General features: G+C 47.4%; 1 protein-coding gene across 6 annotated transcripts in view; it reads left to right on the top strand.

Annotated features, from left to right (window-relative positions):
• Positions 1-15168, top strand: part of dcst2 (DC-STAMP domain containing 2) — a 17307-nt gene extending 2139 nt beyond the window's left edge. Inside the window, exons 3-16 of one of the 6 annotated variants that reach the window (XR_013973267.1) lie at positions 2027-2197; positions 2426-2527; positions 3280-3474; positions 3756-3821; positions 3894-4107; positions 5883-6040; positions 6169-6333; positions 6412-6579; positions 9257-9357; positions 11790-11923; positions 12808-12935; positions 13041-13191; positions 13705-13798; positions 14607-14645. Coding sequence is in view for 3 of the 6 variants with exons in the window: in XM_080895472.1 (XP_080751598.1) it covers positions 2027-2197; positions 2426-2527; positions 3280-3474; positions 3756-3821; positions 3894-4107; positions 5883-6040; positions 6169-6333; positions 6412-6579; positions 9257-9357; positions 11790-11923; positions 12808-12935; positions 13705-13798; positions 14607-14783; positions 14920-15109 (2063 nt within the window). In the remaining 3 variants the exon portion in view is untranslated. Of the gene's footprint in view, positions 1-2026; positions 2198-2425; positions 2528-3279; positions 3475-3755; positions 3822-3893; positions 4108-5882; positions 6041-6168; positions 6334-6411; positions 6580-9256; positions 9358-11789; positions 11924-12080; positions 12772-12807; positions 12937-13040; positions 13192-13704; positions 14479-14606; positions 14784-14919 lie in introns of those variants that run through there. The other 5 variants (XM_080895472.1, XM_080895473.1, XR_013973268.1 and 2 more) reach the window with 5 other exon arrangements.

Here is a 15168-nt window from a genome sequence, read left to right as displayed (position 1 = left end):
AAAACTTGCAACACGCCGTAACTCGCCTCAGAACGTTAGCACGTCGGAGCAGTATGCATCACGTGATAGAGCGGCTGTGGCATGCGGGACCTGTCGGTGGTCTGGATAGCATGTGGAGCTTCGCTAGCAACCCGGCATTTCATCTCCGACAAAGTTATCCCCGAGAGAAGTAAAGCAAGTGTGTAAGTCCATCTCTGAATGTTTGTAAAGCATTCCTGCGTTAAGCTTAACAAACGATATATGGAGCGACTGCCTCTTCTTGCTGCTACTTCAATCATGAAACTGCTTAATGATCAGCTGATCAGCTTTTCTGTCGTGAGTCCGTGTCTCTAGTTTGCTTTTGGCCCACTTTGCACCAGAAAGAGGAAACCAGCGGCTGAACAACAGCAGCACGTTTAAGCTTGATCAGCTGTTGTTAGAATGTATTTAATATTACTTTCTACTCGAGGATCTTTTTCTACGTAGCTGACGGCTGGTAACTGTGCAGGGGTGGATCTAGCAAAGTTTAGCCAGGGGGGCCGTAGGGCATGAACAGGGAAAAGGGGGCACAAAGACATACTTTTCTTTCTTATTCTCATTTAAAATGTCGAGCTTTTAATAAATAATTATCTGACACCCAAAGTTTTAATTTGATGTAAAATGAATAGAAGTCAATTACTGTATATAGTGACTATTAAGTCTAATATATATACCCTAGTAAGCTATAGTACTTTTTCCTTTGGGAAGGTACCATCTGTGCAGTCTGCAATTTTGTTGAAGAAAGATGTTGAATCTATTTAATATTTCTTGAAAAATAATTGATTTCTGTGCATTTTTTTTCACATTGCATCAAATTAAGGTTGATTACGTCGATTAAGCATCATGAGGTGGAGCGTGAGGGGTGGTTCCTTATTTTTTATTTATTTATTTTTGTTGCTGGGAGTTGGAACCCTATTAGTTAGGTTGCTTAATATTTACGCTAAGTACTCTTTAAAATACCAGAATAGGGAGGATGGTGTAGGTTTAAGTTTATTAGATTGATCAGTATTGCTGAACTATGAAATTTTTTTTTTGCATACAGGTATAACAGAATAGCTTTAGTGTAGTTGTTGTTTTAAACTTGAGTATGAACTTATACAAAATGCAGCAAGATATTTAAAAAACAGTTTTGTTGATTAAAAAACACTATATCGGATTCATATCGGTATCGGCAGATATCCAAATTTATGATATCGGTATCGGTATCGGACATAAAAAAGTGGTATCGTGCCATCTCTAGAATAAAGTTACGACCACAGGTGACGCCGTACAGAGCTCTCAGAGACTGCGCGCCAATATTCAGATGGTGAAAACTCTGAGAGGTCGAGCTGTTATTGCCCTTTAAAGCTCTAAATAAGACACTTCTGAGCTCCTGTACAATTCAGTTTGAGAACTTCTGCTTTGAAATGATCAAAATGACATCGTCACACGCAGGTCTCCATCTTTGTCCACGACGTCACTCGCTGTGTTAAAGGGAACAACTTTAAGAAATTCAAATTCATCATGCTGTTCTTGTGCAAAATCTAGATATGAAGTCAAGTAAACCGTCTTCTGGTATTGTGGCGCTTACACTACCGGTCGAGTAAGATGAGCTTCCAAAACAGAGAAGCATTTCTAAATGACGTCATAGCTCAAAGGGATGAGTTAGGACTCATAAATCAAGTTAGAGCCTCCATGTTGATTCAGAAAAAACGTGACTCTCTCCACTTATGAGCTTCCAGGTATGAAATCTCTGAGCAGACTTCTACAACGGCACAAATAGAGTTCTCAGATTTGAAGCAACACACACTCTACGTGCTCCCTAACCTTCAAACAGAGTTGGACCTCCTCCCAAACGCAAATGGACCTGATGCAGTACGAGCTCTGAAGTGGAGGTTGAATCCCAAGGTCCCAAATAAACATGGAGTTCCCAGCAGAGTCACTATTCCCGATTAGAGGTGGACAATCAGAGCTTCTGAATTAGACGCCAGGTCCACGCCGTCACAGCGCTTCTCTTCCTGTGTTTCAGGTCATGGCAGGAACTTCCTCCTCCTCATGTTCGTGTCGCTGCTCGTGTCCGGTCCGCTCAGCAACACGTTGGAGAACACCGAGCGAGCCGCCTCCAGCCTGCTGTGTGGAGCTGAGCTGGCAGCCAATCAAACGCAGGAACTGATGCAGAAAGCAGCCACGCCCCTCTTCTGTAAGACCCGCCCCCACACCCACTGCAGTTACAGCCACCAGTGCTCCTAAAAATTTACCACTCGTGTTTCATATTGAAATTTAATAGAATTTTAAACAAAATATGAATTTTATATCAGTTGCTGCCGTTTTTATCCAGTTTCATGGATTCATATAATTCTTTCTGATCCAGTCACAAATCAGATGAATGTGGCGAGCTGTGAGCGTCAGTGTTTTTGTTGGTTTGCAGCCGTGTTGGACCACATCAGGGAGATCAGCAGAAACGCGTACGCCGTCGCAGGAAGAGTCCAGAACTTCATCTACGCTATGACAGACAGCATCCGCCATGTTGGTAAGGCAGCCTCTTTAACCAGCTGATATGGGACAGCAGTTCCTGCAGATGCAGCCACCAGATCCAGTGCATGGTGCGACAGTGGTCAGCACTATATCCTCACAGACAGAAGGTTCCTGGTTCAAATCCCAGCCGGGGCATGTCTGTGTACAGTTTGTACGTTTCTTTCTGTCCCAAAGACAAGTTAGTCATTCGAAAGTGGCCGTGACTGTGAAACAGATGAAGTGTACATGCAATATAAATGCAAGCTTTGCACCTGTGACATAACAAAATGAACCAATTAGAAAACACTTTCACTGAGCTAACAAACATCAAAGACGCCTCAGAGGGTCATAAGATTGTAAAAGCATGTATTTATCTCAAATAGGCTCTTCAGAATTTCTCATTTGGTGTAGATGAAGGAAAACTGACCCGAACCATGCTGTGAAGGCAGGAAGTGCAGCCCTGTGTTAAAGAGGACTGATGGTTTCACCCACAGTCATTTACAGTTGGCTGCAGTTTCACACCTTCCATGTGCATACCTGGGGATCCACACTCTCAGAGCTGCAGGCCCCGCCCAGAACAGAACAGGTGTCGCTGACATCAGATTTTAAGTTGAGTTTCTGTGTTTGGTAAAGGGAGGAGGCTGGGCCTGAGGTGTGTAGCACTGTGGGCGGGCTGAGGCCTTATAGGAGACAGTGTGTGTCTGACCGACCATGTTTGCCATACACCTGCAGATACTCACCTTACACCTCTGACCTCTGACCCTGCAGCTCGCGCGCTGAGGAATGTCCTACGCTTCCTGGCCGATATCGGGGACATCTGTAACGAAAAGATGGGAACTCCGTACAGGAAGTGCCGGTCACTGTTTGAGGAAGCTCGAAGCGACTGCTCTGAGCTGCTGGGCGACTTCAACTTCCTGTGCAACATCGTGGACGGCTTCCTGCCGCTCTGCAACCTGGCCCGCGGTGCGTCCATGTATCCCGGTCCTTGTGTGGACGTTAACCCTCAGAGGCACAAATATCAAAGTTACAGAAGGTCAGGCTGTAATCTCTGAGACTTAAAGAATAAAACGTGGAAAAGGAGTGTCGGACAAGATCTACTGTTCACGGTCCAGGACACTTTTCACTTATTTCAATGATTTTATTCTAATGTCAGCGTGGCCTTAAAAACCAAAGAGTCCAAACTCTGTATTTGCTCTCACGTTCATCTTTACGTCTCTGTAATCGTCTCACTGTTGGTCTTTCAGCTGGCGAGTTCTTCTGCATCGTCCCTTCCTACATCGCCGACCACCTGAGGAAACGTCTCGCGGCTCGTGAGTCCATTTCCTCTTTATTGTTTAGCCTTTACTGCCGGGCGCACAGAGGCTGACTCCTGCCTCTTTCAGCTGTCATTGCAGTGTTTCAGAAGATGAAGCGTGAGTTTGAGTTCAACATCTCCGCCTCACTGGACTTTGACCTGGATGCCAACAGCAGCCAGTCTCTGCACCAGATGTCTCAGAGCATCATGTCGGAGATTTCATCGGAACTTCAAGTGTTTCAGAAGCTGAGTGGACCGCTGGCGTACATCGGCCTCGTCCTGCTCGCCTGCTCCTTCCTCAGGTCGGGACTCTTCTCACATCTACACACTTGGTTCACTGAATCTATCTAATGTTCAGTTGCTCCACACAGTGCACATGCTTCAGTTCATCTAATAGATGCAACGCAACACTTTAAAATCCTTCAGTCACACCACAAGTATTCGTCCCCTCCTTGAATCTATTTATTTAAAAGGGACAGCGCAGCTTAACTGAGTCCAAGTACAAAACAGGAAACTGATGTAATACACAAGTTTATAGCTATTGCTAATTTTCAACAATTGTCCCTTGTTGGGCTTACAATCAAAATAGATGCATTTTACAATAAAACAATAAAACTTAACTCATGAGTTCAGTTTCACGGCCACACCGGGGCTGATCACCTAAACCAGCGGTGTCCTTCAGAGCTACCGTCCTGCAGCGTTTAGACGCATCCTTGTTTCGACACACCTGAATCAAATGAATGGCTTGTTATCAGGCCTTTGCTGAACTTGATGGCGTGCTGAAGAGATGATCCAAGCAATTTGATTCAGCTGTGTTGGAGCAGGGATGCATCTAAAAGCTGCAGACAGTAGACTGGAGTTGGACACCCCTGACTTAGACAAAGCGCGTCTGACAGAGCGAAGCACGCCAAAAGATCCCAAACAGCAGCAAATCATTCCTCGATTGAAAGAAAGAGCTGAGACACAAAGTCGCTGACATCCATCAGTCTGGAGAGGGTTGCAGATCCGTTTCTAAGCCTGTAAAACTTTGGTCGACCAAAATTACTTTGGGAACGCATCAGTGGCTCATCTGGGAGGTCACAGAAGAACCCAGAACAACATCTAAAGAACCGCAGGCCTCACTCGCATCAGGTGAGGTCAGAGTCGCTGTAACTGGTGGAACCATGGATTCTGCTCTCGACCAGGATGAAGGAGAACCTTCCACCATCAGGACGGTGATCAGGAACACGGCATCGTGTGGCGCCTAAAATGCTTTGAAGAGGCTGTTCCTGCTGGAAAACCCTCTAATGTGACTGAATTCAAATAATTCTGCAAAGAAGAGCGTGGCACGCTTCCTCCACAGCGACGTGAAGCACTCATTGCTCAGCGTCAGTTATGGTCGCACAACCAGGTGTTAGGTTTAGGGTGGAGTTACTTCTTCACACAGGTGGGTTTGGAGAGCTTCCTCCCTGTAAACCAAATCATTATTGATCACATTAAAATCTGTTTGATGATCTGCAAGTGTGAAAAATGCAAAAAATAAAATAAGCAGGAAAATGTTTTATTATTTCTGTTTTCGCTCCACATGCGCCGCTCGGTCTCCCTGATCCACAGGCGTCAGCTTACTTGAGCTGCCTGATTCAGTTTGGTTCATTTGCGCTCTTTAGTTCATGACATCTGCACATACTCTGCATGCTTTAGGTCACTTTAGCCAAATGCAAACCACATGCTTCAGTTTACTTCAGCTACACGAGGACGATTCAGGAAGTCTTTCATAGCTCACGCAGCAACATCTGTGCAGCAGAGACTCATCTGTAATCTCATCGCTGCAGTTTTTCAGCTCTGCATCGTCTTCTCACATCGCTCTGCTCGTTTCCTTTTTTATTCAGTTTCATTTCGCTTTTTGAGGTATTTTGCTTCATCGATCCACTTTATCATGTTCAGCTCTTTGTGGCATTTTTACTCCACGAGCTTCCTTATTTGACTTTTTCCCCTCGTCTCACTCTTTACACTTCACTTTATTTCCACGAGCGTTGCTTTGCATTAACCTCGATGCTGATTGTTGCTGATGGGTGTTGATGTGGTTGTGTGTCTGCAGGGCAGTGCAGTACAGACACAGGTACCTCCACAATATTAAATTTGATAACAACTACATCACTGCTCAGTTTAAAGACCTTGACCAAAGGGTGACCTCAGTAGGCGGAGCCTCTGTGTTTCCAATCACGCGCAGAGAGGCCAAGACCTACATCACACCACGTGAGTACATCCGTGTGTGTGGGTTTGTTTGTTAGCTTGTGTGACAGGTACACAGCAGGTGCTGGACGAGGTCATGGTTTGTGGATCAGCGATGTTCATCAAAGCGATCTGACGCGTCTGTCCTGCAGTGTCATTTCAGCTGACGTACAGAGAGCGGCGGGCGGTGATGGCGGGCTTGGTTTCGGTCTTCAGGCACCTGATCATAGGCAGCCTGCTGGTGGCGCTGGACTTCCTGGTGTTCTGGATTCTGGATCAGGTGCACCACCAGGTGACGGAGGACATCGTGGCCAGAGGTGAGCCAGCACACCTGCCAAAAACAGCCCTGCGTTTTCACTGTGAGCGGTGACCAGCGTGACGCTCTGTCCCGATAGTTCCGGTCACGGTGGCGGTCCAGGTGAACGGGTCGGGTTACGCCTCAGACATCTACAGAGACGTGGTGGCCTCGTTCAACATCCTGCAGCGGGGAAACATCACCGTGATCAGCAAGAAGTGCCTGCTGGAGCCGTCAGAACCAAACTACAACACGTGTTTCATCCTCGGTATGACATCACACAGGAAGCGAATCACAATTGGCCTCATTGAACTTTAAAGGAGGACAAACCACGTAAAGCTTAGAATAAATCAGTGCGTGGCTGCAGTGACGCAGGTGGCTGTAGCTGCCAGCTGTCTGCTCAGTTTCAGCTCTTGTAACCTCTGCAGTGTCTGTGCTGTGGAGCCTTTGGACGCAGTTTTAATGCAGTCATCTAATGAATAACATGATTTTGTACTAATAGATCGATAGGTCTGCACTGATTACAAGATCCAGTTTATGCATCTGCAGCTTTTTGAATAATCTTCCTAGTTTTAGCTGTTAACGGATTCACAATCTACCCAAATGATCCCTGAACAAAAGAGGACGCTGCCATGAAGGGAAGATGAATGTGGTCTCAATCTAAGGACCTATACTTTCCCCGCAGACACACACACACACTTCCTGTAGTACATCCTGCTTCCATCTCCTCTCCAGGTAAACAATGGAAAAGGAAAAGTAATTAATCAGACCGGGACACCACCTTGGCCTGGCTCTGTGCTCATTGTAGGTGGAGGTGGAGTGATCTGGCTCCTTTGAGCTGCAGTAACCCTTGTGTGGGCTCTGAGCATACTGGCTGCTTCACCTGTCATCCTTCCTTGGATCACTGTGTGCAACGTGACCCCTGCCCTAATCACTCACTGGCCTTTTACCTGCCTCCAGGGCATCACCTCGAACAGCTGACTGCTCACCTGCTGTGTTAAAAATCCCACACAAGGACACACCAGGAGGCTGATTGTAACGAGATAATCGGTGTTATTCATCTCAGGCATCAGTGGTTTCATTTTGTTGCTGGAAGCAAAGTCGTAATAAAATAAAAGCCAGATTCCTGAGTTCATAGAAGCTTCCTGTACTGGAAACGGGCCAGTAGCAGCAGAGGAAGAGGATTTAAAAAAACAAAAACTACCCAGGAATGTGGAATCCGAGTGTCAGAGCGACTGCGTTGTTTTGTCTGAACACGCAGATGACTGGAAGCAACGTTTTGAGTGACTGTTGAGAGAAGCTGTGACGACAGAGCGTCTCTGACACAAACACGTCCTGAGCTCAGGAGCTTTAATCCAGCTTTGACCTGCAAACATCACAACAAAGATGAGCAGAGGAAGAGGTTGTGTTGTTTTGAGCTTAGCAATGACTCATCAGTCACTGATCCGTCCAGAGCTTTTGGAATATTTGAGTTTCATTAAAACTGAAAGAGCAGACAGTCAGATTTCTAACACTCATATGACGTGACAACATGGAGTCGTAGCATCCTTCATCACTTTACACGCTCCACTTACTCAACTATTCAGACCACAGCATGAGCTTCAAACCTTACAATGAAATAATTAGATACTGAGATCAATAAGAACTAGGGCTGCCACAAATCATTATTTTGATAGTCGACTAATCAGATCATCATCCATTGGACGTAAAACGTACAGCTTATTGCACCAGCAGCATCTGCTCTTATATAACTATCATTAGCTTACAGCTTTAAGTGTTTAAGGTCTGTGCTAACTAAAGATAAAGACAAGATGATAGTTTATTAAACTCTAATGAAATTTGCAGATTGTTTCGGTGAAGTTTAATAAACTCCTTGCTATCTAAAATATAACAGGACACCGGAGTAAATTCTCGAGCATCTCACACTTCTGATAATCAGCTGTCTGCTTCAGCTGTGTAAAAACTATAACTTTAATCTCAGCCAAACCGATTTACTCAGGAACAAATAAAATACTAAAAAAAGCCAAACAATAACATGTTTAAGTTATCTAAGTGACTCATATATCATGTTTAACCTGAGTAGGGAAAGATGGCGGTGGGTTTGAAAACGATCTGCCGGGAGTCCGGTGTTCTCACGGCTCTAGTTAGCCTAGCCCCCGGCTAGCTATCAAGCTAGTGGGTAACAGACGTCTCCGAAAACGTCGGAGCGCTTTTGAAAATATGCGGTGTCTTGATAAACTGAGCAGATATTTGAGGTTTACACAGCTACATTCTCCATGAAAATATGTTAAACGTTTATTTTGTGACCCAGAAAGAATAATAAGAGTAATATTAAAACTAACTAGCTGCCGCCATTGTTGGAAACTGAGCTGGGCTGCGCTATGAATTCTGGGACAGAACTACTTCTTCTTCGTCGGAGTTTAACGGCAGCTGGCATCCTTGTACATGCAGTGCTGTCATCTTCTGTTTCAGTCCGTTATTACACTCTTTAATCCTGCTACTTATTCCTGCATCTTTTGTGATCTTACAAAGCTTCAAACGACGCGTCGACTATTAAATCAGTCGTCGACGATTTTGATAGTCGACTAATCGTGGCAGCCCTAATAAGAACCCACCAGAAAAACAAATGGCAAAGGCCTGAGCCCCGGCCGCCTCTAACAGAGCACCCACCCAGCACAGAGCCCAGTGTGCAGAGGCAAACCAACACAAATATGTTCACCTGACATCAGAGATTTACATGCAGACAAATGTGATGTTTGTCTGATTGCAACCTTTTCATAATCAAATCAGCTGTCCGTCCGATATCTGTGTTGTATGTGTGTTATTGCCGTCACACCGTGAAGACGGGGTCGGTGTTTCAGCCACACACATTTTCACCTTTCTTTTTTAACCACATTGAGACAAAGGGACTTTACTGGTTTTACTGGTTGTGGTCTGTGTTGCAGGCTTCCTGTTGGGTTTGGCTCTGCTTGTGTCTCTGACCAGCGGATTCATGCAGCGCTGCAGACGCCTCATCTGTGCTTCATATCACCCTGAGAGAGAGCAGGTACTCACACACTTAGAGTCACATGATTCGGACGACGCCTCTCGCCCTGTGACAGCGGGGACGGGCTCCAGCTGTCACAGGGCGAGAGGCGTCCCCGAAATGGAGAAATGGGAGAAATTTTGTGGGTGGGTGGAAACCTTGTCGCAGGTTATTGCTGCGTTTTTGTTTAAACCAGTTGAACTGAAGCTGGAAGTCTGCACCTGAGTCATGCCTCCTGCCCGTCCGTCGACACTGTGTGAGTTTTAAATCCACTGCAGTGGTGTGGATTTACAAGGAGAACTCTGATTTAAACCAGCTCTGAACCCTCTAACAAAGCTGTCTGGCAGCGCACGCAGCCGCTCCTGGGTGGCTCGCATTTTTTCAAACCTGGGCTCATATTCTCTTCGAGGATTTTGGACGCCGGCCAGCCTCGCAGAGATGATGTAAACCGATCCTCTGACAACACGAGGATCAGGAGAGCTGTGCCCCAGGGCAGGTTTTTTTTATTTCACCTGCATGCCCCGCCCACTCCTCCTCTCCGAGTGAAGGTGTGCTGTTTTGGTGAGACGAGCGAAGAGGAAGAACAGCTGCTGCTGTGGGTGAAAGGTCACGGAGCAGAGAGGCATCTGAAGAATCTGCAGAATGAAAGAGTGAGAGGAGGAAGGAGGAGGCAGGTCCGGACTGCTCGCAGAGACCCGAGCCCGGGCGAGGCCGAAAGTCAGGAAAACACGCTGCTGCCACAAACCAGCCCGGCAACTCCGTCACATAGATCCGATCTCCAGTTTAAAGGCCAAAGCTTTCCCAGTCTTAGACGATTCCCCACAAAAGGAAATCAATAAATCAATAAACAACCACCAAATAACACCAACGTTTGACTTTTGCCAAAACACTTTCACAATGAAGGTTAGAAACATTTCCCAGCATGCCGCTGGGCATGAGACCGAGCGGCTGGCTTCATGGTGGCGGTGCCATCTTTTGTAAATGCAGCCTGCGGTTTAGGAAAGGATTATTGTCAGGATTCAAATAGATCCACGTTCACCGCATGTTAGAAATCCGGGCGATGACCCAGCTGCAGCCTGCACTCACTCTGAGGTCGTGCCCGCTGCTCGTGACTGCGAAGCATTCACGCTGAAAAGGTTAGAGGCGGGCGCGCTGCTCGACAGCTGGCGCAGGTTTAACGGTGTGGAGGTGCTCGCCGCTTCAACCTCATGTATTTTGGCAACGCCTTTCTGCGCGACCCTGATTGTTCGGGTTACAGGAACCAGAACATCCTGTGCCGCCCGGCTGGTCGACGGCTCTGAGGCGGGGGCTGTGTGTCTAATGTTGATCACAAACTGCTGTGGCAAACGGCGACTAGTGTGTCTGTTAACACATCTGTTTTCTGTGCTTTGGTCGTGGTGGTTGTGAAATTTCTGGGAAATGACCCACTGCCGTCGGCCGCTTTCAACTCTGATTTCACAAAGAGTTCAGTTTGGTGTTTGCTTTTCCTCTGTCTGCACGTTAGTGTGTGTCTGCTGCACGTGTCGTTCGCTCTGCAGGCTGGATGCAACTTTCACGCAATAAATCACACCAATGTTGCTTTCTGGATTCCTCCTCTTCTTCTGTTTGTAGTGAAATATAATCAGCCGCGTGTTCTGGGCGTGGTTGCTTTTCTGACTGCCAGGAGTGCGTGCCGGAGATGCGATTGGCTGGAGGACGCCGGGTCAGATTTAGTGTCACGCCAAATCTGAGCCCAGCGCAGCCTCATGGGCTCCGTTTAGATGACTGGGAGAGCTGCTGGGATGCTGCTGGGCTGAGTTTGGCCTGTTGATTTTTCTGTTAGTGTGGAGTCGGAGCCTCGACAGATTAGATGTGAGTCCTCAGTAACATGACAGCGTGGGTTCATTTACGGCCCCGTGATGTTTTATATAAGGATGGTTAGTCGGTTACTCCGTGTTCGTCTCACTGATGCTGTTTCCTTAATCAGTGTGTTAGCCGCGGTTCACTGCATGTTAAAACAAACCCACGACGAGCTGCAGGAGAAGCAAACGGACTCAGTGGGAATCTGAGCGGGACACCAGCAGGTCACTGGAGTGTGAAACTAGCTTAATTTCTTTAACGTGGAATTTTCTGATGATTCCAGCTTCATTGTGCTGCTTATGTTGAAATGTTCCCTCACAAAGCGTAAGAAGCAGCACGTTCATCTGTCGGCCGTCAGTGTGTCGTTGCAACATGTCCGTTTATCTCTGCATCGCCTGACAGCGGACCTGCCCTCACCCTCCCGCCGAGCGGCATGTTTTAACTCTCCGTGACAAACGCTGAAACTCTGCCAATGTTTCTGATTTTGCACAGAGAGCGGGAGGTTGTGTTGCTGCTGTGGTGGATGTTGATCACAGAGCGTGACATTCTGGATGTGTGAGGGAAAAGTGAGACATGATTGTGACGAGCTGGGCTGTTGTCGTTGCGCTCGACAGGAGAGGATCCGGTTCCTCCGCCAGCAGATCCTGGATCAGAGGAGGGGGGTGCGCAGAGCCCTGAGGAGGTCTGTGGGCAGGAGCACAACCGACCCGGGAGGAGGAGGAGGACGTCTCCATGCTCTGCTGATACGGTACAAAGACTGACCTAAAGTCGTGTCCCACAAACACGTGCACGCTTTAGGTGCTGTAGGAGTGAAAAACATTTGTATTTCCCTCAGAAACTGTTGAACACAAATTCAGTCTGATTCAGTTTTTTTTTTTTTTCAAATGATGATTTCATTCGTGAAGGGAAAGACACTCGCTGCTGTGTTTGCGTCCTGATGGGCCGACATCCTCGCTCACTCGTGGTTCCCTCAGAGCAGCCCGGACCATCACACCACCGAGTCCGACTGTAGTGGTGGCAGGTTGATGTTCTGCGTGCAGGTTGACGCAGACGTAACGGGACTCAAACCTTCCACAAAGTTCAGCTTCTGCCTCGTCAGTCCACAGAATATTTCCCAGACGTTACTGGGATCTTCCAGATGTTTGTTGGCAGATGTGAGACGATCTTTTCGGTCTGCAGTGGTTTTCATTGGACTCTCCCACGGAGGCCATTTTTTGCTCACTCTCATTTTGTTGAATCGTGACCTCTGACCTTAACTGAGGCCTGCAGGTCCTCCTGGATGAATTTTGGTCAGCCGGTCGCTCCTGGGAAGCTTCCAGGACTGTTCCAGGCTTTCTCCATGTGTGGATAACGGCTCCCACCGTGGTTCGCTGGAGTCCCTGATGTCACTGACTTTGTGTCTTTAGATCGTGGCCTGATGTGATGATCCTTTATGCTGCTTCACTGTCAGAGCTTGTGGTTAATGCGATGCAACAGGTCTGACAGGGATGAGCAGAGTAGATCGACTTCAGCCTGTTTAATGTTGAAACATTGTGTGTGGTTACATTAATAACAGGGTTGGTATTATTCATTGAAACTAAGGGACCAGAACCTTCAGAAGGTCAGGATGCGATCTGTTTGCATTACTGTCAGGTTACCTGGAGGAGGTCGCCTGTCTCACCTGCTGGGCTTGTCGACACCTGCCTGCTGTCTGGTCTGTGGAGAGGTGCTGCGCCTGCCTGACCTGAGCGCAGTCATCTGTGATGCCCCGCACTGTTCAGGTAAACCCACCGAGGGCGCTCCCTGGTAAAACCGTCCTGAGGTTTTTAGTTTTTATTGGGTGGATTGACCTTTAACCTCTCCACGTGGCGCCTCTTCCTGTCCAGATTCTTTGCAGATTTTCTGCACATTTGCAACAGAAAGTAAGCACAGGGAGCCACGTGCCGGATATCTGCATCAACCCTGAAAAGTCTGTTTGCTGGACATAGCATCAATGTTCAGCCCTGATGATGAATGTGATGTGATTTAGTCTCTGAGGTGTGTCTTTCCCTTTAAACAGTGAGGTAACGCTTTACATCAAAAAACAGCGAAAGACTGAATCATTTCTCACACCAGGACAAATACCTGCAGTGTGACGCCGTAAACTGGAGCGTGTGTGTGTGTGTGTGTGTGTGTGTGTGCGCACGCTGAGGGAGTGTCCTGCAGCACTCAGTGTTGTTGACTCAGCTGAAGTGAGAGATAACTGTAACTGTAGCAGATTTAACTCTTTAGCTTCTGTTTAGGTTTCACAGAGCCAAGAGATCCTTTTAAAAGGCTGCAGAGAGGATTACATTGAGCTGGTTAATAAAAAAACACCTGTTATCTGTGACACTGAATCAGTCCACCCAGCAGGAGAACTTTATATCAGACTGCACCCAGTGATAGCCTGGGTCACTGTTTCACTGGTCCTTTCATTTCCTCATAAGTTCGTAGTGAGCGATTTAAAACGAGCAGAGTTTGTGTCATGAATGAGGATGAATGCTCTTTTTACAAGCTGCCGTCTCTTTGCAGGCGTGTACTGTCGGCCGTGCTTCCAGAGTTTGGGGAGCACGTGTGTCATCTGCGTACGACCTCTGACCTTCCAGGAAGACAGCGAGGAGGAGCTGTGAGTGAACGCCAGAGAAGGGCTGTAAAATTGAGCCAGAGCGGTGTCGCCATGTGTCTCATTGACTCTGTTTTAAGTGATTTATAAAGCAGAGAAGCGGCACTGGATTTGAGTTCTGACGTTATCCAATGACAGGACGTCACAGAGACGCAGGGTGACGAAGGGTCCAAACAACTGTAACGAGGCAGAATTACAACGGTTTCCATGGAGATGCCTGCTGTCACTGTTTAAAAACAAACAGCTGGCAGCGACAGCTGAGGCCACGCCCCCACACAGGCTGACTTACCGCTGCAGCCTGCCTCAAGTGGCCATCAGAGGAATTGCGGTTTTTGTATTAGCTACATTTGTCAGTCTCTGCTGCACACGCCTCCCCGTAGACTGATCGCTGTTAACAGAAACCTAGCGCGCAGCTATGATCTGTTACTCTTCAGCGTTTCTGAACTTCTTTCAGTGATAAATGTTTCCCAAAGCTGTTGGAGCAGCTGAGAACGGCACCGGTTCTCCTTACTTTCCTTGTCAAGAGTCATGTTAAAGATTTAAATTCTTTGCACTTGTGCTCGGGGCCCATCAACAAATATTTGCTTCTTAACATTATTTTCCAAATTAAATTTAGTGAAGGAGCAGATGAGCGATCCAGATGTTTCAGCACAGAAGTGCTTCCTCTAAATCAGTCAAACATGTTCTTCCCTGCCCCGGATTCAGAATCTGGGGTAAAGGTTCCCCTCCATCTTGCAGCTCTGTGTCCCCCAAGAGTGGCTTGCCCCACAGTGGGACCCACTGGTCTATGCTCTCTGTCTGGTTCTCTCAGAGACTCCACTGATGATGAGCGGCCCAGTTTGTCGTCGACCCGCCAGACAAACGCGCAGATAAAGAGGAGGATCCCCACAGCGAGGCAGCAAAGTCCAAGTGGCCGCTCAGGAAGGGAAGCAGAACGAGGAGAGCGCCCCAGCAGTGATGACAGTGTTTACCTGGACTCTGAACTCAGGTAGGACACGTCTGAAGGAGGCATTGATAGAAGCTGATGGTAAACGTAAAGGATCGCATGTCCACATGTAGATATTTTTAAATGTGACCTGCTCGGAGGTTAAAAGTCTTGAACATCTGTTTCCCCCTCTGGCCAGTGAAGCAGACCTGATGTACCAGGACCAACCAGGGTCAGGCGAGTCCGACAGCGACCACTCCTTTAACTCTGCTCTCTCAGAGCACGAGTCCCTCGTCTCAGTCGTCATTCACCGACCCGACCGTGCTCAAAACCTCCAGGACCTTCCACAACCATCGGGTTCTCTCTGGGCTCCGTCTCCCGGACCATGAAGCTCAGCCAGATGTTCCACTTTGTGATTAAAGCTAATAAAGCAAATTTACACATGAAA

This window comes from Rhamphochromis sp. 'chilingali' (genome assembly GCF_963969265.1).
Source record: "Rhamphochromis sp. 'chilingali' genome assembly, chromosome: 11".
Taxonomy (NCBI): domain Eukaryota; kingdom Metazoa; phylum Chordata; class Actinopteri; order Cichliformes; family Cichlidae; genus Rhamphochromis; species Rhamphochromis sp. 'chilingali'.
This window is presented reverse-complemented; position numbering and strand designations above follow the sequence as displayed.